At 51.9% G+C, this 22656-nt stretch overlaps 10 protein-coding genes across 10 annotated transcripts; 4 read left to right on the forward strand and 6 right to left on the reverse strand.

Moving 5' to 3' along the window:
* Nucleotides 1-1372: 1372 nt before the first annotated feature.
* Nucleotides 1373-2012, forward strand: ALTATR162_LOCUS6917 (uncharacterized protein; the record flags this gene model as incomplete). Its single annotated transcript, XM_043314542.1, has 4 exons — nt 1373-1389; nt 1461-1511; nt 1601-1925; nt 1980-2012. The coding sequence occupies 4 exons, from the start codon at nt 1373-1375 to the stop codon at nt 2010-2012; spliced, it is 426 nt and encodes a 141-aa protein (XP_043170477.1).
* A 275-nt stretch (nt 2013-2287) lies between these two features.
* ALTATR162_LOCUS6918 (uncharacterized protein) lies at nt 2288-3427 on the reverse strand (the record flags this gene model as incomplete). Its single annotated transcript, XM_043314543.1, has 1 exon — nt 2288-3427. One exon carries the CDS (start codon nt 3425-3427, stop codon nt 2288-2290), a length of 1140 nt encoding a protein of 379 aa, XP_043170478.1.
* A 1866-nt stretch (nt 3428-5293) lies between these two features.
* On the reverse strand, nt 5294-6777 carry ALTATR162_LOCUS6919 (uncharacterized protein; the record flags this gene model as incomplete). The annotated part of the gene is made up of 2 exons (XM_043314544.1): nt 5294-6125; nt 6179-6777. The coding sequence occupies 2 exons, from the start codon at nt 6775-6777 to the stop codon at nt 5294-5296; spliced, it is 1431 nt and encodes a 476-aa protein (XP_043170479.1).
* A 1422-nt stretch (nt 6778-8199) lies between these two features.
* On the reverse strand, nt 8200-9537 carry ALTATR162_LOCUS6920 (uncharacterized protein; the record flags this gene model as incomplete). Its single annotated transcript, XM_043314545.1, has 1 exon — nt 8200-9537. The coding sequence occupies one exon, from the start codon at nt 9535-9537 to the stop codon at nt 8200-8202; it is 1338 nt and encodes a 445-aa protein (XP_043170480.1).
* Nucleotides 9538-10277: 740 nt separating this feature from the next.
* Nucleotides 10278-11120, reverse strand: ALTATR162_LOCUS6921 (uncharacterized protein; the record flags this gene model as incomplete). Its single annotated transcript, XM_043314546.1, has 4 exons — nt 10278-10473; nt 10522-10628; nt 10680-10849; nt 10925-11120. 4 exons carry the CDS (start codon nt 11118-11120, stop codon nt 10278-10280), a joined length of 669 nt encoding a protein of 222 aa, XP_043170481.1.
* An 886-nt stretch (nt 11121-12006) lies between these two features.
* Nucleotides 12007-13746, forward strand: ALTATR162_LOCUS6922 (uncharacterized protein; the record flags this gene model as incomplete). The annotated part of the gene is made up of 5 exons (XM_043314547.1): nt 12007-12088; nt 12143-12205; nt 12255-12303; nt 12349-12430; nt 12475-13746. The coding sequence occupies 5 exons, from the start codon at nt 12007-12009 to the stop codon at nt 13744-13746; spliced, it is 1548 nt and encodes a 515-aa protein (XP_043170482.1).
* Nucleotides 13747-14030: 284 nt separating this feature from the next.
* Nucleotides 14031-16037, forward strand: ALTATR162_LOCUS6923 (uncharacterized protein; the record flags this gene model as incomplete). Its single annotated transcript, XM_043314548.1, has 1 exon — nt 14031-16037. The coding sequence occupies one exon, from the start codon at nt 14031-14033 to the stop codon at nt 16035-16037; it is 2007 nt and encodes a 668-aa protein (XP_043170483.1).
* A 225-nt stretch (nt 16038-16262) lies between these two features.
* ALTATR162_LOCUS6924 (uncharacterized protein) lies at nt 16263-18392 on the reverse strand (the record flags this gene model as incomplete). The annotated part of the gene is made up of 6 exons (XM_043314549.1): nt 16263-16522; nt 16585-17188; nt 17260-17796; nt 17850-18066; nt 18124-18243; nt 18331-18392. The coding sequence occupies 6 exons, from the start codon at nt 18390-18392 to the stop codon at nt 16263-16265; spliced, it is 1800 nt and encodes a 599-aa protein (XP_043170484.1).
* A 989-nt stretch (nt 18393-19381) lies between these two features.
* On the reverse strand, nt 19382-20158 carry ALTATR162_LOCUS6925 (uncharacterized protein; the record flags this gene model as incomplete). The annotated part of the gene is made up of 3 exons (XM_043314550.1): nt 19382-19523; nt 19581-19855; nt 19961-20158. The coding sequence occupies 3 exons, from the start codon at nt 20156-20158 to the stop codon at nt 19382-19384; spliced, it is 615 nt and encodes a 204-aa protein (XP_043170485.1).
* A 1120-nt stretch (nt 20159-21278) lies between these two features.
* Nucleotides 21279-22460, forward strand: ALTATR162_LOCUS6926 (uncharacterized protein; the record flags this gene model as incomplete). Its single annotated transcript, XM_043314551.1, has 1 exon — nt 21279-22460. The coding sequence occupies one exon, from the start codon at nt 21279-21281 to the stop codon at nt 22458-22460; it is 1182 nt and encodes a 393-aa protein (XP_043170486.1).
* Nucleotides 22461-22656: the final 196 nt, after the last annotated feature.

Genomic DNA, 22656 nt, shown 5'->3' on the forward strand with positions numbered 1-22656 from the left:
GGCTAAATTTCGGTAGTGCTTTGCGGGGGCTCGCGGGGTAGAGCTTGAAATGACGAACGCGATGCAACCTTTAGTCTTGACCGTTTCTCCTGGTAGTTTGGTCGGTGCTGAAGATCCTAGCCTCCCGAAGTATCTCAGTGGTTGTTCGCACTTGTCCACGTCCTTGTGTCGCCTAGTCTTACGCAAATAAGCCTAGCCCTACTATACGCACTTCCGAAATGTCCGCATGTCCCTCCATCTCCAGAGGGCTTCCCTGTTCAACTCCCTCAGCCATTGCGCAACTTTGTTCTTTCGGTCTATCATTACGCGAAACCGCCAATAGGTGACCGAGACCCTAACTTTGTTGATGCCTGTTTGTGAAGATCGATGGGTCGTGTCTTGCTCCATATTATGAACTTGGTCGCACAATGTTTACCAGGCCCTCCCACAGTGTAGCCAAGATGACGGACGACGATGTTCCTGAGTCATGTACTTTTTGGGGGCGGTTCTTCTGCCGTACGATGAACATCAGATTGATTCATGGAATAACTTGCTTTCCAACCCATACTGTCATCATGTATATTAGCTTGCGATCAGGCAACCCACACAGCTCCTTCTACGTCAAAGCTGGCTTATGTCAGGGACATGTCAAGCATTTGACTTTACGAAGGACTATCCAGGTGTGGGTATAAGTTTGTAGAAAGTGTGGAAAAGCCTATAATAGTGGATTGTGGGCCGACATCTGTAACTGTGGCATCATTTGGTGCACCGGATCAGACTGCCTCAATTCACCATCTGTAACAGGCCTTTCCGGGTTGGCTGAGCGCTCTGTCGATGTTTGAAAAGTGAAGTTGATGTTCTCGGGGAGCAATGTTGCTCCACGAGCTGGTATTCGTATTTCTGAATATCATCAATGAAGCTGGCTGCTTTGGCCAGACTTCTGCAGACACAAGACGCGACAGGCGCAAATGCGTTTAGCTCGCTTCGCTTCAGAGCATTGGTTGTGTCGTGATTGTTGAGTAGATGCGCCTTCTCGCGTCTATATACACTCGACAAGCGACAAGCTAGTTCGAAGCTCTTCTTAGTACTCAGTGAGCAGAACAGTCCTCTGTTATACAAGCTTGGGCGCTTTCAGAAAGTGCACTTTGAAAGGCAATCTCGAGAATGTCGGAAGACGGGGATGATAGATTGGGTGAGCATGTCAACTCGCTGGTGTCAAGAATGTTAGTGTTGGTCGAGATGGGAAGATGACGCTAGTGGGTGTCCGTGCGCCCACACGAATTTCGCTTCGTTTGGCAACCCACTTGACGAACTTCACGACGCTCACGACAACTCCAGCGACGACGCACCCGAAACCCGCCCAAATCGAATATCCCCCCGATAATCTATCAAAATGTCTGGAAAGCGCGGGTATGTAATCACGGCGAGAAATTGGACATTGTCCTAGTGCTATGTCAAGGAATAATCGCTGACGTGCGCAGTCGAGGTTCTACCTCCGGTAACAAGCTCAAGATGACTCTTGGTCTGCCAGTGTACGTTGAATCCCGACGCGATCGCTCCGCCGAAGAATCCGCGAATACGGTCACAAGAAATGAGGAATTTCAGGCTAATGGAAGCACAGCGGCGCCGTCATGAACTGCTGCGACAACTCCGGTGCCCGCAACCTGTACATCATCTCCGTCAAGGGTATTGGTGCGCGTCTCAACCGCCTGCCCGCTGGTGGTGCCGGTGACATGGTCATGGCGACCGTCAAGAAGGGAAAGCCCGAGCTGAGGAAGAAGGTCATGCCCGCCGTCATTGTCCGCCAGAGCAAGCCATGGAGGCGAGCAGACGGTATCTACCTGTACTTCGAGGACAACGCCGGTGTCATTGTCAACCCCAAGGGTGAAATGAAGGGCTCTGCCATCACTGGACCCGTCGCAAAGGAGGCTGCTGAGCTGTGGCCGGTACGTGGAGCCGCAACCAAGAAAACCATGAGAGACAGTACTAACAACTCACAGCGTATCGCCTCCAACTCCGGTGTCGTCATGTGAGGTGTCTCTTTTCCTGCTTTCGATAACATTCATGGGTTCACGGGCACGGCGAAAATGCATTTACGGGGTGAAGGATTTGGGAGACGACATTGCAACTACGATTAGCAATGGGACGACCTTCACAATACCAGTCAAATGAACATTACGACCAACACCACAACGCTTAGCCCCTTTGCAGTGATGGATGATGAGCACAGAAGTAATGCGATAGGGAAACGTGTTGCGGGTCAAACTTTGTTCACGAAGACAAGACTATATACTGAAGTTGTGAACATCTAGATCCTGGGCTCATCTGCCGAGCATGAACTCCTGTCGCACGCCAGCATCTGAAAGTCCGGCTCCTCGACAACATCCTGCGCCCATCGCATCTGAATCATGCTCCTCGCCTCAACCTCGCGCTTCCTCCCACCCACAAACTGCAAGTCCTCGTTTCCAACGACGCCCGTTGTGACAACACCAGTGCTCGGCGCACCAATCCCCTGCACCGCCCCATTACCACCCTGCATAACATTCGCATAGCTGCTTGACATAGTCTGCACCCCAGAAACAAAGTCCTGACCATCGAACTCGCAATGCCCTCCCTGCGGTGTATTGTCAACTGTTTGGAGTTGGTTGATCTGTGCCGCGCTCAACCCTGCATCCGCACCAAGTTGTTCGTACGCCGAAACAGCCTGTGGGATACTTCCCTGAAGTAACTGGAGCTCACTCTGCGTAGACTGAAAGTGTATCCTCGTCTGCTGCATAACCGTAGCAGCGTTCTGGAACGCGACTTGCGGCGGCATGCCACCGCAGTTTAGCTCAACAGCCGAGTTGGCGTAGTTTTGCATTTGTGCTGGGATGAAGAAACCGGACATCATTAGGCTGCCTCCACTAACGCCAGTAAAGACGATGTTAGACATGTTGACCGCAACGCGCGCTGGTAGCTCCGTCTGGATGAAATCATTCACGGCTTGCGCGTGAGCAACACCATCTGTCCGCTGTAAGCCAGCACCTCCTCCCCAGAACAGATTATCATCCGGGGCTAGGAGTGCGACGCCCATGGTATTAGCCTGCACAGCTTGATTCGGCATGTCGAAGAAAGACTGTCCGCCGTCGCCGTGAAGCAGTACGTTTGCGCCTAGTGTTCCGTTGGAGGATGTAGCGGATGCACCGGGGACACCTGATGCGGGTAGGAACTGGTCTGCTGGGGCGGAGATTTTGAAGCGAATGGGCAGGTTGTTGACCATTACTGTGTCGTCAAGAATCATCGATCCATCTGTCGCGGTAGAGATACCCTGAGGGACTTGAGCGGCTTGCTGGAAGGCGGTTGCTTGTTGGCGTTGGCCGCCGCCGTTGTTACCGTTACCGCCGCGGTTTCGTTGGGGGAGTGCGGTGGTGAGGGACAGGAGGGAGAGGGTTATGATTTGCTTGTACATGATGCCGGGTTTAATAAGCTTCCGTGGGGTTGAACTAGAAATTAGGGTATAAAGAAACGGTGGACCGGCCAGGAAGAAGAATTGAAAGAACGGGTAACTGTGAGAAAAAATACCGCACGGCAGTTATGGAGAACAAGAGGAAGTGAAAAGAAGTGTGGGGGATCACTTCTAATACATGTATACCGTGCGATCAGTAGGCCTCGAGTTTACCTACGAAACGCGTTTCTCCCAATGCCCTCCCATCCTAAACACGTACGAGTTATAGCCAAGTCTACAAGCTTCGCCTCGCCTCACCCTTCTTGAGCTTGACAGTTTTTTATCCCACCACTTGCATCACTGCATCAAGGGCTGCAGATGGGGAATAAGTGTTTGATACGCGGATGATGCAGCACTTGTGGTTTGAGCTCGGGGGCCTTGGTGTTTCGGCAAGGGGGGCGCTTGGCGTAGCGAGCATAGCGAGCGTTACGAACGTTTATAAATAAATGTAAGATGGGTTAAGCGTAGAAGCGATATTGATCACGAGTGCGTTGAGGCGAGGATAATTAGAGACGTTGTGATGGTGATTTGCATGAGAGGGAGGAGGGAGCGCGGTGGTATGTAAGCATTCCTAATTAGGCATGTTTTGGGGATAGGCATGGATTACGGATGCGCATTGAAAGTCCTGCAGGCCGCAGGATGCTTGGGTAGCTGTGGCAGCCCTTGTGGCTCTGGACGCCCTGGTCGCTATACGCGCCGGCTGTGAAAGCTCACTGTAATCTACACATATCCAAGAGCCTGCTTATTCAGGGAAAAGGGACCGTGCGTTGAAGAAGGCCTGTTATCGTCCGCAGACATCACTCTTTTTACTCCCACGTAGTCGCTTTATTTTGCATATTTTCTCTGCATTTGATTTTTACACTTACAATGGCGGTGCTAGCGAGTCTGGAAACCGCATTCCGCTGTCGCTCGAGTGGTGAGATAGGGCAAGAAACAATGCGTGGGCGTTGAGTAACTATGGAGGCATGCATATACAAATAGGATGTGCAAAAGCAGGTGATACCAGAAGTTATAGCATAGCTAACGAAGAAAGACTTAGATACGGTAAGTAAAAAGACAAACGCAGTATCTTCTTGTTTAAAGTACAGCTGTGGTGATGTTGGTCCCCAAAAGGTCTGCACATATGCAAGAGTAAACACCAAGCATTCAAGACAACAGCGAGATGACAGTGTCTAAAAGAAGCAAAAAAGAATGAGAACAATACGAGTATTCCGTACTCCTCCATGAACAAAAGAACTACTGCCACTGTAAACCGCAAAAACTAACGATGAGCTTGCCCATTACCCGAATCGAACGAGTGATCTTCGCATTACAAGTGCGACGCCTTACCGCTTGCTATAGGATGTTAGTGAGCTTCTTTCGAAGAACTCGTGTAGGATAACTTACGCCAAACGGGCATTTCTACGCTGGGAAACGATTGTTGATGACTAATACAAATTAGAATAATTATATCAGTCTATAACATGTGGGCGTAGGGAGCGTTGAGCATATGATAAGCGAGGCTGTGGGGCAGCAGCGACGACGACAGTTGAAAGCAAGAGCTACCGGATGTACTCGACAAGCGAAAATCACAGCGAGACAAAGGAATGAAAGCAGCGATTTCCAATGCTGATGTTTGATATTCGATTCGTTCATCTCGTTAATAAAAAAAGAAAATCGCTATGCAAAAACCCCAATTTCTCAGCCGCCATAACAGGCAGGCAGGCAGGCAAACTGCCACAAATGACTTCCCAACACCCCTACCAAAAACGCCATGCTTCATGCTTCATGCTTCATGCCAAATGCTTCGCTTCATAACAAAGGAAATCCACAAGTCTCAAGAGAAAGTATTTAGGCCAGGCCAAAAACACCCCTCAACCTCCTCCAAAGCTCCTTACCCATCGCCTTCCTCGTATCCTCGGTTCGAAGCGCCGCCTCCTTGTTCTCGCTCGCCCTCCTCAGCAAAAAGTTAAGACACTCAGTGGTAGTACCCCAAGTCATGCACTTGACAACCTTAGCCTGTGTATCCGCCTTCATAGTCTCATCCTGCACAAGGGCCTGGGAGATTTCATCGGCCATGCCCTGGAGCTGTGCGTACGTGAGACGAGGCAAGTTCTCAGGAGACGTGGTGAGCATTTGCTGCGCGCGGATCTTCTGGGCTGCTTGGACGGAGGCGAGGTTGTGGGTTGCGAGGACAATGTTTACACGTGGGAAGGATGTGCCTGGGGTAGGGGCCGGGATCTTGTCGGTCCATTGTTGGCGGACAACGGCGTCGGCGCAGGCGTCGTAGTTGGCGTCTGTTCCGGCTTTGGTGTCGAAGGTGAGGTGTTTGGGTTCAGAGGTGAGGTAGGCGCCACGGACGAGCTTGACACCTGCGATGTAGCCTTTCTTTGAGGCGCGCTCGAGGTGTGCGGCCATGCGCTTGGAGATGTCGCGGAGGTAGCATTGGTAGGTGATGTAGAGGACGGCACGCCCATTTTCGGGCTTGTTGTACTTTTCTTGTAGGGCGAGGGTCCATTTCTCTAGACCGAGGTTCGTGGCTTCTTCTTCAGCGCCCGGAAGGAGGCTGACGCCTTTTGCGGCGGCGGCGTCGCAAGCGGCGGTGATGGCGGACCACATCTCGGGAGTGGCGTCTTGTTGGTTTTGGAGGAGGTTGAGGGCATGGCGACCGAGACCGGACCATCTAGACGGTGGTTAGTACATACTCTCAGAAGAGTAATTAGGAGGAATGCTTACTTCAGTCCAACAAAGTCGCCCTCCTTCGCCATGTCGACGCTCTGCAACATTCCCTTCCTCCATACCTCAATCTCCATCTTGGTCTCCTCAGCAGTAGGTGCTTTTCCACCAAGTACCTCAAGCGCATACTCAAATAGGATGCCACCATATCCAAGCGTACGTGCGAATTCAGTGTTCTTGACAACCTCATCCTTCTTCTCGCCAACACAGTATTGCGCGTAGAAAGTCTTCTTAAGCAAGTTGGACAGTACCGGGTTCCGCTCGATACTCAGCAGGAAAGACTTGGAGTCAAGCATACGCCGTAGGATGCCAAAGCAAGCATTCAGTAAGAGGGGTCGTGAGGATACGGCAGTGATGAGGTAGGAACGGAGAACAGTCTCAGTGGGCAGACGACCGAGAACTGCCTTTGTTTGTGCTATCTGTGACTCTGGCTGTGTGGAGAGAAGGTGTGCGGTCGAAACCTGTGATGCGTCGGCGGGGACAGAGACATTCTGCCGTGCGCTCTGGGAGACGTAACGCGGTGTGGATGCGAGAGTTCGAGATGTGTGTGCGAGAGCAAGGCTCTGGAAGCGCTGGAGGTTTTGTCTCCGGATCATCATGTTGAGATTGTGTATGTAGTTATGGCGCTTGGATGGTGTGTAGAAGCAGTGTGTGCAAGTGGGTGCAGTTTATGCTCGGAGTCGATGAATTGCTCTTTTTATAAAGTCTCGATACCAGCAAACTTGACAGAGAGAGCAATTCTGGAGGTCCTGTGACTTTGCACAATGCGCTCAACAGCCATATATACCATGGTTGGTACTCTTGGTGATCCACGATGTCGCGCACGATGCTCGGCTTGCGTCGGATGCGTACATGTCGCACTAGTGAGGCTTCATTGCTGCTCCAGATGGCGCCAGACTGACGCAGACCCGCGCTAGAAGGGCCGATGATTGGACAATGCTGTAACGCGTTTTTGTGGAGTAGTCGACATATTCGGTGGTTATGGCGACACGATGGTGTTGATGTAAACTGTTGCGTGTGATGTAATGGCGATTGTAGAGTGGCTGGCGAACTTATCATGCCTGCTCCCGAAAGCTGATGGCGTGGAATTACCAACCAAACACCACCTGCGACCCCTTGCTTTTGCCATGGCGATTGATCCCCAAGCTGACATCGTGACCTCGCAATGCCTGTTACCCCACAGTCGGCGAAATGCACATCCAGCCGCTCCTCACCTTAGCGTCATCTTTGCCCAGCACAGCTCTCGTTGCGATCTGTGTTAGATTTGCCGCTCACGCTGAGAGCCGAGCGTAGCCATGGCGGCACTGCTCATATGCCCAGGACCAGCCCCAAGGATTCAATTCTCCTGACAACATCATCTCCACTCAGGCTCTGGATCGGTACCACGCGCACCGGTATCGGCTACTATGGAGAAGAGAAGCAAATTTTTGTCATGGTTTAATGGGTAGTATGGCGACCGCGAGGAGGGCCGTTCTGGCTGCGGAAAGCGTCGGGGACCCACAACAACCCACGCCAAGTATCGTCGACGACTGCTTGTCTGGATTCGCGTCCTTCATAGCCTCACAGATGATACGATGCCTGCGGTTCTGGGGATAGAGTGCCCTGAGCGACGGCTGAAGATCTGTAGGTCATCGCAACGTGTTGTCACAGATCTGTTGTCACATGCACACGCATCTTCAATCAGCTTACGAGACACCAAAGCTAATTTCCTCCACAGGCATCATGTGCTACTTTTTGTCAAAGTTGTGGACCACTCATTCCCAAGTATTACTAAACTTAAGTTCAGATTACCCACGTCTTCTTTGGCCCTGACTAGAACAACCCTAACCTTGCTGGCAAACTAGTAAAATCCTCCGAGGCGCACTATACGAAGATATAGCGTTGAGATTTGTCTATACCGTATATCCATACTAGCGAACCGTCAAGGCTCGCTCATGTAGTTCATCCTCGTCTTTGCTGCATCACATCATCCATGGTACCACTACCGCTCTCGTCAATATTTCACAACATCACTCAGCTCCTCACACAGCGCCAGCCCCCGCCTCCGGCATTTTTGCCCCCGCCTGTCCAACCTGCACCTCCCCGTCACCACCTCCTTCCTTCCTACGTTCCTCACCACTAGCCAATGCTTTGAACGCCTCCAACAAATCATCCTTCAGATCCTCCCAACTCTCCACTCCCACACTAACTCTCAACAACCTCTCATCCACATCCGCATCGCTCATCCTGCGCCACTCAATCAGACTCTCCACACCTCCCAAACTAGTCGCGTGGTGGAAAAGGCGAAGTCTAGACGGTAAGATTCGTGCGAGGTGGTTGTCCTTCATGTAGATGCTGAAGACGGGGCCGAAACCATTAGGCATTTGTTGTTTGAGCCAGTGCATATCCGAGGTCTGTAGACTTGCATGGGCGATTTTCGCAACGACTTTGCTGACTGCGTCGTGATCTGATGCATCTTTGCTGGTGAGGGATGAGTGTAACCAGTGGACAAGCTTGTCCGCGTTACCACTCTGACGTTGAACACGCAGGTTCAACGTCCGTAGACTTCTCACGCCGAGCCAGCTTTCAAGACTACCCAGGACCGCACCAAGGAAAATCCTCTCCGCACGCATCGTCTTCGCTGTCTTTAAACCCTCTGCTCCTTTTGCTGTAGCTAGGATACCACAAAGCATATCGCTATGCCCCCCAATATATTTGGTACCAGAATGCATAACAATATCTGCGCCCCATAAGAAAGGGTCTTGCAATCCCGGTGGCGCAAATGTAGCATCAACACTAAGAAAAGCACCACGCTTGTGCGCTCGCGCTGCGTATTTCGCGATTTCAAAGGCTTCGCCAGTGGGATTCAAGGGTGTTTCCAGATGAACCAAGTCGCCTTTTCCCAGGCCAGCGGCGTCCCAGGCAGCATCATCAGCGTGCAGGTCTACAGTCTTGACGCCGTGCATCTTCTTGTGCAGGTCGATTACGCCATGGCAGCCGTGATAACCGCCACTAATCGCAATGACTTTCGGCACGAGATTGACGAGCAGAGCGTGGAAAGCGCTCAGCCCACTCGAATAACTGACAATGTGGTTCGCTAGCCCCTCACTCCCGTCCAGTTCTTCTTCCTTGGCATCTGGGTAGAAGAGTGGGGCGAGAATGGTTTCCAGGCGGTTCGTGCTGGCGGATGCGAGTCGCGAGTAGATCAAAGGTGTTTGCAGGTCGACGAATTCGCCTTCTGTGGGAACGGGCTGGAGTTTAGATGGGTCGTGGGGATACCGGAATGTGGTTGACGTGTGAATTGGAGGGGCGACGTCGGTGACAACGTTGATGCGGTCGTCGGCGTGGACGCCGTGTGTTGAGGGGTGGTATGGTGGCATGGTGCGTGGGCGTAGGCGTTGGCGTTGGAGGGCGTAGTACAGGTTTCGTGTGCTCTGAACCCAATACTGGTGTCAGATTGTGTATGCGTACTATGGCCAATTTAATGACACGGAAATTCGAAAGACTGCGAAATGATGTCTTGGATGTGTCCAATCAACAGGATTACTTGTCAATTGTCGAAGATGTCGACATCGCGCCCTATACGGCGAAATTGCGGACTACAACCGCTAGATCTAACCGTTCACGCCATTAGGGTGGAGCTCTACCGGCAATTGTGGACACGGTTGTTGCATGAGCTGGGGAGTAGTGGATATACGAAGCTTTCGAGTGATGTAGTGTTGGATAAGCTTCCGAAAACCTCAGCTAATCGAAGTCTGAACAGAGACTTAGATTCCTGTAGACTAGCATGAGATTGATTGATCCGTTATCACTTGAAGCGTATTTTTCCGCATAGGCTGTTGTAGTGCGGAATGTGCAAACTTATGACGAGTGCGGGGTAAAATGTTGCCCCTCTTTGCGACAAAAAAGTCGTTTAGTTGGGCGCGTGCGCAAGGCAAAGGGATATTTGGAGATAGTTTCAAAATGCATGTCAGACTGGCCAGATGTCATTCATTCGTAGTCGCCCAAAGAGTTACGGAGCCCCATTGACAATTGCTACCCAGTCACAAGCTGCCTATTGCACATGGACCCTTTCCTCAATGGTCGACAATAAGGTCGTTCCACCCTCACCATGGAATATCTACTGGACACCGGCACCAGTGATGGTAGGTGGGCCCTCCTTGTACTTGATGCTGCCGTTGTTGGAACCGCACGCCTCGATTGATCGGACGACCTTGTAGGACTCGACATCGCCATCGGGCACGCCGCCGAAGACGACATGCTTTCCGTTGAGCCATGAGGTAACGACGGTGGTGATGAAGAATTGGGAACCGTTGCTGTGACGTGTCAGCTATGCCTGCTATGTCCGAGTATGCAGAACCTACGTGTTGGGGCCAGCGTTGGCCATGGAGAGGAGGAAAGGGCGGTCGTGCTTCAGTTTGAAGTTCTCATCGGCGAACTTCTCGCCATAGATGCTCTTACCGCCGGTGCCCTGATACATGTTAGCCAGCTGCTCTTCTTATGTGTCAAGCCAGAGACTTACGTTGCCGCGGGTGAAGTCACCACCCTGGAGCATGAACTGGGGAATCACGCGGTGGAACTTTGAGCCCTGGTAGCCAAAGCCCTTCTCACCGGTGCAGAGAGCGCGGAAGTTCTCAGCTGTCTTGGGAACGACATCGTCGAAGAGTTCGAAGTTGACGCGACCGGTTTGCGCTAGAGAATTACATAGTTAGCGACCGAACCGAGCTTGTGAAAGTGATAGCTATGAGTTTAAAGAGTTCGTAGTACCTTTGACATCACCCTGGCTGGTGACGTTGCCGGCGTTGTCGACCTCAACAGTGGGCCCAGTCCAGGAGCAATCAAAGTAAGCCTTGATGGCCATGTTGTATGCCGAGGGAGTGAAGAAGCGTTTGTTGATGGGGGCGCGAAGTTGGGGAGCTGCACGGAAAGCTGAAAGAGTAGAAGCTCTCGGAAGGTGGGGCATGATGCAGCGCGGGGTGTGAGTCTAACCTGATAGGCAGTTAGGTCATGCTTCTTGGCAGTGAATCGTGAGATAGCAGGTAATTGTCGTCTGGACAATGCTGGGAATGCAAGGCTGATGTCTGGTGCTACTTTGTGGGGTGCAAACTTACTTTAGAGGTACTTGGTACTGTCAGATAGCTATTCACAACTCAATGATCGAGTTCCGCAAAGCCAACGGTGGCAACTTACGAGAATGATACGAGGAATCGGGCCGCTATGCAACACGATATGCAGGATTCAAGGAATATAATACAATTGATGGATTGCCGGCACGAGGTAGCAGTTGTAGTGACGGATGGATGACCAGACGGAAAACTTTGGATACCTCAAGCTTGTGCACGAGTCTAGCGCGTTCCCCGATCCGGCGCTTCATTGCTCACATCAATCGACGACTCTGTATGTGTAATTGCGATGCCAGAAGTTAGCAGTCGTATTCCTTGCATCAACGAAGACACACGATGCTATTGAATTGTGCCATTTCTATACATCAGGTCGTGCAACTGTTATAGTATGCTTGTTATTCAATCCGGGAGAACCTTGGAACCTTAGAAAGGTCCGAGCTTGCGTCACGTGAACCACGCGCCCTCACTATTCAGACTACTTCCTAGTATAGCTCGGGGGCAAGTCGTACGCCTTCCTAGAAATAGAGACCTTTGCGAGCTTGTCGATAATCTTCCCCGTGACACGAACATCTCTAACGCGAGCGCATAACTCTCTCCTTCCAAACACTTCCGCAAAGCGCCCTCGGTGGTCCGCTACCGAGACCGTGGTCGGGCATAGCTGCCACCTCGATCCCAGTACACTCACATCGCCATATCGCCAGAGCAACGCGCCAAAAACCTACAATCATGGATCTCAATAGCTTGAAGGATCAAGTGAGCAATCTCACGCTCTACGACCTCAAGGCGGGATTCCGCAAGGCCCAAAATGGTAGGCTGAGGGAAAGGGTGAAGCCAGCTGGCCCAATGCTAACGCGCTACATAGCGGTGATGAATTATACAGAGATGGAGGCCAAGGTCCGCGAGGCAACAAACAACGAGCCATGGGGTAAGCTGGCCCTGGTGCATCGCAAAGGCTTGAGCTGACAGACGGCAAGGTGCATCCTCGACTATGCTACAAGAGATTGCCAACGGAACCTTCAACTAGTAGGCGATGCCCAAGGAGCTGGCGGATTACGGCTAACAGAGTAGCCAACTACTGAACGAGATCATGCCCATGATCTATAAGCGCTTCACCGAGAAGGCCTCTGAAGAATGGAGACAGATCTACAAGGTACTTGGCCGCTCTCCTTGTCGCTAGCGTCGCTAACAGGCCAGGCGCTACAACTCCTCGAATACCTAATCAAGAACGGTTCGGAACGAGTTATTGACGATGCGCGCTCTCACGTCTCCCTCCTCAAGATGCTGCGGCAGTTCCACTTCATTGACCAGAACGGCAAAGATCAGGGCATCAACGTGCGCAACCGTGCCAAGGAGCTCGCCGAACTCCTCAGCGATGTCGACCGTATCCGAACTGAGCGCAAGAAGGCGCGAGCGAACCGAAACAAGTTTGGTGGTGTCGAGGGCGGAGCCGGCATCGGCATGGGTGGCTTATCAGGAAGCGGCAGCGGCGGTGGCAGCAGATACGGAGGGTTTGGCAGTGAGGAGCGGGCAGACTATGGCGGCTACAGAGGGGAAGTATATGGCGACGGCGGTGGCTTCGGGGGCAATCAATCTGGCTTCGCAGACACACAACAGAGACGCGACAAGTTCGACGAATACGACGAGTACGACGAGGGCGAGAGTGCTAGCCCAGCACCAGCACGGCGGAGAGAGCCCACAACCGCCCACGCAAAGAAAGAGGTCAAGAAGGAAGAACCGAAGCCGAAAGCGCCCGAGCCGGTCGTCGACTTGCTTGCCTTTGACGATGAGCCTGCACCCATGTCGACTTCGGCAGGGAAGCAACCCGTTACTGCTGCAAGTGACGACTTTGGCGACGACGATGATTTCGACGACTTCCAGTCTGCAGCACCGGCAGCACCTGCATCCAAGCCAGCGGCACCAGCTTACAACATCGTCTCCCCTGCGTCTACGTCTACCATTACCTCATCAACCCAATTCGCCGCTCCGCAAGCTCAGTCTTCTGCACAGAACAACAACTTCAGCAATCTGCTCGCTACAGTCTCGCCACCACCCGCGGCAAACAAGATGAGCGCACCTCCCTCCATGACCTCGAGCTTCTCGCAGCCACCGCAGCCGTCAGGATACCAAGCCTCAGGCCCGAACTACTTTACTTCCGTACCTCAGCCCGCTCCTCAATCAGCGTCGTCCACGCCTTCTGTCATGTCACCTGGTGGACGCATTGGTGGAGGTATTGGCGGAGGTGCCCCCAAGAAAGCTGGCGGCGACGCTTTCGCTTCTCTGCTTGCCGGAGCTGCACCTAAGAAGGCTTCTACACCAACACAAAAGGTTACCATGGGCGACCTGGCAAAGCAGAAGACTTCTCAAGGTCTTTGGGGCGCCCCGGCTTCTACGCCTAGTACGCCGGCTGCACAAACACCGCAATCAGGATCTAAGCCTGGCGGTGCTTTGGGAGATCTGCTAGGGTAGATGGTGTTACAGCGTGCAGTCATTTTCTTTATTGCTTGGTTTGAGGATACAAAATGCGGTATGCGGTTGTGAAAGTTGAGAGACGAGCGTAATAGACGACATGAACTCTTGATATCCTTGATGAACAAAGCGATGCTTCCCCGCAAATGCGCCGCTCTCATTGGCTCCGCTATTACCCCTGCATGCCAAACCTCCGCGGCCAAGACACTGCTGTTGACACGCGCAGGCATGTGAAAACATCATGCACCCCCCTTTCCGATCCTGAACATGCACAGATGGCATAGATGCAGCTCTCTCGCTTTCTTTTCCGCGTCGCCCTGTGCTTATTTCCCATAGCCTTGATCGGCACAACATGGCTATATCTCTACCCCATTTTCCACGGCTGCGCGTTTCCTAAACCCTCGTTTACCTCCTCCGCACACGGGCAAGTCATCGCACCGTTTCGCCTCCTCTCCTTAGGCGACCCTCAACTCGAGGGCGACTCCTCGCTTCCCGATCCAAATGCGCTTGTCTTCCCGTCGATCGAAAACCTCGTACCGAATCTGCGCGATGCGGCCAGTTCTGCAGCTAGACGAGTTTTGCTGACACAAGCAGCCAGAGGTGCTGTGAAGGATGCGGGGAAATGGCTAGAGGGGAAGAGGAAGGCAATAGATTTATGGGGCAATGACTGGTATCTTGCGCATATCGTGAGGAGTCTGAGGTGGTGGACACAACCTACGCATATTAGTGTGTTGGGGGATCTGCTGGGCAGTCAGTGGGTCACGGATGGGGAGTTCAGGAAGAGAGCAGGACGGTATTGGGGAATCGTTATGAAGGGATTGGAGAAGGTGCCGGATGTTATCTTTGGGGCGATTGGAGGTGGCGAGACGGAACAGGCGATAGAGACGACGGCAGAGCAAGAAGGAGGAGGGGAGATAGTAGAAGGGAAACAGGAGAAGGAGAGAAAGCCGCTATGGGGTGGCACAACAGAAGTCCTAGGCGCGGATCAAGACTGGCAAAAGCGCGTCATAAACATCGTCGGAAATCACGATGTCGGCTACGCCGGCGACATCGACGAATCGCGTATCGAGCGCTTCGAAAAAGCGTTTGGTGCTTCAAATTGGGACATCTGGTTCACTCTCCCAGACTCCTTGAGCTCTGCCAACAAGACTGTAGAGACCGACTCATCTACATCTACACAAGACAACGTCAGACCACCAACACTCCGCCTTGTAATCCTCAACTCAATGAACCTCGACACACCTGCCTGGTCCTCCGACCTCCAAACGGAAACTTATTCCTTCATGAATCACATCATAACCTCCTCCCTCCCCGTGGACGATAAAACACACGCTACTATCCTCCTCACACATATTCCGCTCGAAAAGGAAGCAGGTATCTGTGTCGACGCACCCTATTTCGATTTCTTCGAGGGAGGCCAGGGGCTCAAGGAGCAGAATATGCTGTCGGTCCATGCTAGTAAAATTGTTCTTGAAGGCTTATTTGGTATGAGTGCGAACAAAGATGCTGAAGGCGGAGGGCAGGGTAGAAGGGGCATTATACTCAACGGACACGATCACGCTGGCTGTGACGTTGTGCATTACATTCGGCAGCCTGGCGTACAGGATATGTGTCAGGTGGCAAATGTGAAGAGGGAGGAAGCATACTGGCCGGCCAGCACCGCGAACGACACCATGATCGCTACGAGTATGGATATAGATGGCGTGGATATCAACGTCGTGGCTGCCAACGACACTGACGCCGACACCGTCACTCAAACTGATACGCCCTCCGATTCTCCACCAGAGCCTACTCCGGAGCCGTCTCTGGAAGCTCCTGCCCCACCCAAATGGCGCGCTCACCGCTTCCCCACCCGCCCATACGATATAAGCAGCGATAATACCTGCACATCCATCAACGACGCACCCCATATCCGCGAAATCACGCTCCGCAGTATGATGGGAGAATACTCTGGCTATGCTGGGTTCCTATCAGGCTGGTTCGACCAGGACAAAGGAGAGAAGGGGGAATGGGTCTTTGAGTTCAGTTCGTGTGGGGTGGGTATCCAGCATTGGTGGTGGGGGGTTCATATCGTTGATCTGGTCTTGATGTTATGCATGTTAGTTGGAAGTGTGGTTTGGGGATATGAACGAGTAGTAGGGGATGGGGAGGTGAGATGGAAGGGCATTAGGATGGGTGGGGAGAAGATGAAAGGAGAGCAGGCTAAGAACGGAAGGGACGCGAAGACGGTGGTACATAGTACACGCGGGCGTACGTCTTCTGTCACGGAAGTTAGAGAACGAAAGATATAGATGAGAGTAGGAACTATGCCGAATGATCATGGCCAGGAATTTTTATTGACAAAATGCTGATATACCGGCTTGATACGATGACCATCGATAACCTGGTAAGCCACCGAGGCTCTTCTCATTACCTTCACAACCCATGCTTCCATTCCCTCAACCAACACTATATTTCTCAACCTTTCCTACCACCCTCTCTCTTGCTAACCTAAATCACACTAGTCCCCTTTAGTTTTAAACCGCCATACTCTTAACGTCAGCCGTAAGCTTCAGAAAGTTACTCTCAGCATTCCTAGCATCCTCTTTAATCATCTCCGCAGCCCCCTCCCCTATCCCGTACGCCACCATCTGCGTATGTCCATTGTTCACCTTGGGGATAGAAGACACATCCGCGACACGTAAATTCCTTACACCACGGACACGAAGTCGCGAGTCGAGAACGGCATTTGGATCGTCCGGTTTACCCATCGCGCAGGTACCTGATGCGTGGTAGCCTAAGTAGCGAGGAGGTATCAGCATCATCTCAACATGCCACAAAATAACAGTATCGACTTACAAGTCGTAGCATGTTCCCTAACATGCGGCTCCCACTCTTCCCTACTCTTAAACTCATGATGCGCCAACCCCTCTGGCCAACTCCCTTTAATAACATCCTTCGTTCCCTTGCCCTTCATGATAATTTCGTTAGCAAACCGACACGCCTCACTCATGACCAGCATATCGAGCGGGTCCTCAAGATACGCGTGGTCCACCACGGGGTTCTCCGTCGCGTCCTTGCTCTTCAACTTCACGCTCCCCCTGCTATGCTGGTTAAACAACAAAGCGCACATGGCGAACGCTTGTTTATGGTCGACTGGGAAATCAGCGTATTGCTTGGGCCCGCCGTAGAGTTCGGTGTTCCAGAACTCGATGTTGGGTTGCGAGGGGGTGAGGCCCATGGGGTCGCGGCCTGGGGCACGGGGTGCGTTGGTCCAGAGGGGGGAGTCGGCGAGGCGTTCGTCGAGGCGGGCGTAGCCGAATATGCCGAAGGGGAAGGTGGAGAGGATTCCGGTTTTCTTTTCTTGGTAGAGAGCGTAGGTTGATGCTATGGCGTTGTCATGGTAGGCGAGGTGATCGTTTGTTAGGTTGGGCTCGGAGACTTCGTAGAAGATGAAGCAGAGCTGTGGTTTTTGTGTTAGTTGGGCTGGGTTGTTGGTGCTGGGGGAGACCGGGGTTTAGGTGGTATACGTACGATGTGATCCATCAAGTTTCCTCCTACACCAGGTAGGTCGACGAGACACTCGATATCATGCTTTTCTAGCTGTTCTTTTGGCCCAAGACCTGAACGCATCAAGATTGGTGGACTGCAGTATGCGCCTGCTGCGACGATGACTTCTTTTCTGGCTTGGTAATCGATCTTTTTGCCGGTCTTCGTTATGGTAGCAACACCGGTTGCTGTGAGTTCTCTGGAGTCTTGGCTGAAGAGCAGCTTGTCGACAGTTACTTCAGTCTTTATTGTAATGTTTTCCCGTCGATAGCCCTTGGTGATGAAGTCGGCAGCTGTACTTCGGATACCTTGATGCACTGTTCGTGGTACGTCTCCACATCCATGTGGCGTCTCTCCAGTCGAAAACATGTCGGCGTGGTAAGGAAGGCCCTGGTCCACAAGGCTTTCTCTGACGCGTTCAGAGATGGGTGCTAGGTCATGGGGTTCGGTGTGCAGAGGTCCTGACGTCCCATGGACCGACATATCAGCTTTATGCCAGTCTTTCTCATGAAAGGTCTCAGACTGTGTCAAGGTCAGCTTCCATACCAAAGTAGCTCCAAATCTTCACAGCTTACCTTCTTCATGTACTCAAACATCTTATCCCCAGTCCACTCGTCCATCCCCCAATCATCATAATCCTGCTTCGTACCCCGTATACAAAGCGTGCCGTTAACACCACTCGATCCACCAAGGAAGCGCCCTCTGCTGACTTTGACCTGCCTGTTGTCGACCTTGGGCATGGGCTCTGTGACGATGTTCCAGTCTGTTTCGCTGTCGAAATTCTTGCTCCATCTGCAACGGACTAATGAGCAAGGATTCAACTAACGCCATGAACAAAAGACAACCCACCCTCCTGCCATATGTACATTCTCAAGATCGGCATTGTCAGGTCCGGCTTCTAGGACCAGAATTTTGGCATTGAGGTCTTCCGCGAGACGGCCTGCTATCACGCAGCCTGATGTGCCACCACTGATAGGTTTTCGTTAGCACTCGTCCTTCAAGGATCTAATAGTCGGAATCCGATCCGACAGTCTTCTTTATAAGGGCTCAATTTACCCGCAGATAATGTAGTCGTAGACCTCCGTAGGGTCAACCGAGTCGACGCGTTCAAGAGACATGGCTGCGATTTTGAGTTTCCAAAGAGGATGTTCACCTTCACATTCCCTGCACGAGGTCAAAGGCCATATAAAGTACCCAAACGCTTAGTTAGTCCGAGCTATGTGCCACGGAACGGAACCGCACTGCACGGTAGCGCAACGGGACGTGCTTCCACGTCACGCAATGTACCAAATGCAAGAGGCTTACTTCGCATGAGCTAACGCCCTTGCTTATAGAATCTCACCATAGCGCAACGAAGGAACCGATCCAGCATCTTTGATTTAGCAGTCTAGCATTTATTATCGTGTCAGAGTATATTATTACCACCCTCAAGGCTGTCACCTCGCTGGGCAGCGGAATCAGTCCGTGTGGGTCGATCACGCAGCATTTTAGGTTTGGGCCTAGTCCATCTTTTGGGGCGTCTACAAAGAATCAAGGGCTCGTGGAGCTGGGGTAGCGCGGTATAGGACGAATCAGCGCGAAATGGTGGGGATGTAGTGCTCTTTGAGTTGGTGCCCGGTTGGGTAGATGCTCACCCTGGCGCGTGCGTTGCGGGGTAATCCCGTGTACCCGAAGGGCTATGCCAAATACATCGACTTATTATCTTGTGAAGTGTGTATCAAAAACTCACTGTGGGATGTTTCAGTACATTGTGACGATCAATACATGCAAGGCGGTGTTGGTGTTGTCGTTCATAGCAAGCTTATGGCGACTATTGCGTTCTTGCTGTCAAATATGTTTAGCATATACATCGATTTACTAGAGGAAACAACGTGTTCGAAGAGACCACCGCGAAACATACCAACGCATTTTGATATGGGGACAGGAATGTACTAACTTCTACATTCTATCCCATCCCAAGTGACTAAGGCCGACAAGTGACGTTATATAAGTATGTCCCTGTCTATACTCGAGCTATTCTATCCAGCGTCGCATGCCTGCGTCTGCTGAACTAAGGCTCTTTCGTCACACTTCATATGTTTTTAGGTCTTCATCCATTCTCAACGAGCTAGTACCCACCGCCAAAGCCTCCACGACTACGATTTCCACCTCGTCCGCGTCCGGCATCACCACGGGGACCAGGAGCAGCCGTAGGCGGAGCAATAGGAGCCTGAAAGCCAGGAGGCGGTATCTTACTGCGAGTCTCGCGCCTATTGATCATATGTCAGTCGCATCTCGAAACAGCAAGAAGTCGTCTCATATCTTACCAGTTAGGGTACTTCATCATGGACCTACCAGAGGCCCAAGTTAGTCCCCGCTGCTTCTCTTGCTCGGCGACAACCTCTTGGGAATCTTGTAGCCCTCGAGCTGCCTGAAGAGGAGGAAGAACAAGGCCGCCCCACTTCTTGTAATGACGTACTAGCAGGAGATCGACCAACGCCGCGTTGGAAACAATAGACGCGATGCCAGGGTGGACATCGTCGCGATGTGTCATGCCCCAAATGATCTGATCCATCGCATTCTCGTTGTTCTCCACGAGATCCTGATGAGTGTCAGTAGTTGATAAATAGATTGCGGGGTGAAGGTGAAAAAGGATGAGCGATGAGTTGGTGTTGAAACTCTGTGAAGAGAAGTTGGAGGAGCTTACTATGGCGTTGCTAACGTCTACAACTGTAGAGACATCCGAATCGTGGTTGTAGTTGGCGGGCTTGCTCTTATACGAGCGCCAGTATACTATCATGCTGCCGTCCGCGTAGGCTTCGAAGTCGTTGACTTCGTGGCTGGTCTTGCGACTGCGACCTTGGAGGTATTCGATCTTGGCGTTGAAGGCGTTGTTGTCCGACATCTTGGAACGTTCTTGATGATCTGGGATTTGGAAACTTATGAAGCCTATCAGCTAAGTTGTCTCCAATGAAGGAATGACGGGACTTACTATATGTGTTGCAAAGTAGTCAGAAGGGCAGTGCTCAGGGGGAGATACTGTTTTCGTTGTAGATGTAGGAACGAAAGAAGAAGGGAGAGTAGGTGGGGGGCAGATTATATACAGACAGGAAGGCGCTCCATCTGGCGCGGAAGCACTTAATCCTCCTTCACGTCGAGAAGTAAAAGACAGAAGGCAAGAGACGGCTTTGGAAAGATCGCGGCACGATGTGAGAGCGGCGGTCACCCGAATATCGAAGGTGAAGGCTGTCAGAAGCGACGGTCACCCAGGTTGAAGACGTTAGGGGAAAGGTATAGCTAAAGATCCTGGATGATGATGTTAATGATGGAATTAAGCTGAAGGGAACATAGTTGTAGAAATACCACGTTGGAGTAGCAAGCATAATTTCCGTCACCAGGGGATGGGTGTAGTTGGATCGTGACCAAGCGCACAACTCGCCTGACACGTAGCGAGCAACCCAGCACGACGCGTGCACGCTCCGCTTCCCTGGCATCTTTGGAATAGCTTCCAAGCGGGTACCGCTGCCTGAATCTCATGCGATAGTTACGTGAAGGCCACACAGTACAGGAAGCTAGTACTCCCCACGGAAAGCAGCAATGAAGACATCATACACTCGACGTTTGTTGCAGGACGGTGACAGTCTCATATATCCACGACTTCAATGGACGTCGTGAAGACGTCCTATCTCTTCCATACAACCGCATCATTTCCCGTGTGTTTCGAACGGTACCAAGATCCGTAGTTTCTCTCGCCGCCGAGAGTGCAGCAAGCTCCTAGCGAAAAGGCAAGCGTACTGGCGTATCAATATGTGTAGTTCGACGAGACCAAATCAGGGCTAGAGAGCGTTGCGATACTCCACTATTCACGTCCGTGCTACGGAATGGACAACCACAGCGTGAGAATCGCACGTGCCCCCAGCACCCGCCCTTCTACATTATAAATACGATAGGTTCTCAGGACCTTACGCCTTTACATACATTACCGATCCATCAAGACTCCCCAACCATCATCAACGATACCAAGTATGTCGCAACAAGCAGCACCGTACACGTCTGGAATGGGTTACCGATGTTACATCGCTTCTCCAGCAAGGCTTGCCAGCCTCGAAGCCAACAACATGCCAGATTTCGCATCGATGAAGTATGTGATCCTTCGAAAGGAAATAAAACTGCGCGGAATGTTCGACTATGGAAAGAAGCTACACATGGTCGCTAGGCTGGAGGGGCATTTTAGATGGATGCGTGCAGAACACGAGAGGGGATCGGCGACGTATCAAGTTCGGCGTCTACGTGAACGCGCAAAACTCATGCTTACCAGCAAGTTCAAGGCAGAATCCTCTAGAGTATCCTTTACGGACTTGCCTGGCGAGATGCGAAACATGATCTACGATCTCGCCCTCTTCGACCCTTTTTCAGGAAAATCAAGTGAGGTTGAGATGGAGGACTCGGGCGATTATGCAGAAGCCGGAAATTGGGTAATCCCTGTCAGCATTGTCTTTTTCTTTTTGGGTGATCCTGTGGCACACCTTCCGGAGCTTCGTACCCTTTCGGTGTTGAACGTTATCGCCGCCTTGAACAAGCAGCTTCGGCAGGAGGTACATACGTTCTTCTGGTCTCGCATCAAGGTCGACCTACGCCCTTCCGTCCAACCGTCCTGCTGCTCCCTCGTTGTTCAGTTCCTTAAGAAGATCGGTCCCCATGGCAGAAGCGCTCTTGCAGGCCTAAGTGCATATCCAGTATCCGCAAGATCTCCAGATCATCATCATCTGAATTACCAAGCCATGGTCACATTTTTGCGGGAGTGCAAGAATTTGCAGACCTTCGGTCTATATCTACCGATACACATGATGATGGGCCCTCCGGACCGGATGGGGATGGAGAATTTCTTCTTACGCGGTCATCCTCTTAGTAGTCCTAGCATGGACCATCTTGTAGGCGTACTGCACTCGCTTCCACAACTGCGCTCTGCACGGCTGCAGATGGACTCCAGCATGGTAGAAGGCATTCACGCTCTGTCTAATCACCAAAGGTACCCCGGCTTTCTTCGTTTCGCGTTTTCAGGGGTACGTGAAGGGCGTTTGGTTCAAGAGTTTCGCACGCGCCTTCGAGCTCGTCAAGATGTCGAGTTCCAAATCATGGCTCCGGTGGATCAGGTTGAGTTATATGAAGAATGGCTATCGCAGTTTCCGGACGAAAGGCTACCCTGATGATGAATCAAGATTCCTAGAAGCGCAGAGCTGGAAACACATCCAGCGAAGGTGCGCGAAAGTTTCGTCGGGCGCAGTAGGCTCTATCATCGGTGAATGGGAATGAAGGCATAGCACCTATCAGTTTAGCATGGCGTAGAGAAATGCTGAAATATAAAGATGTCAACGCCTGTACTTCGCGCTAAGCAGGTGAATA

Source organism: Alternaria atra (assembly GCF_907166805.1).
Source record: "Alternaria atra isolate CS162 genome assembly, contig: 25, whole genome shotgun sequence".
Lineage (NCBI taxonomy): Eukaryota > Fungi > Ascomycota > Dothideomycetes > Pleosporales > Pleosporaceae > Alternaria > Alternaria atra.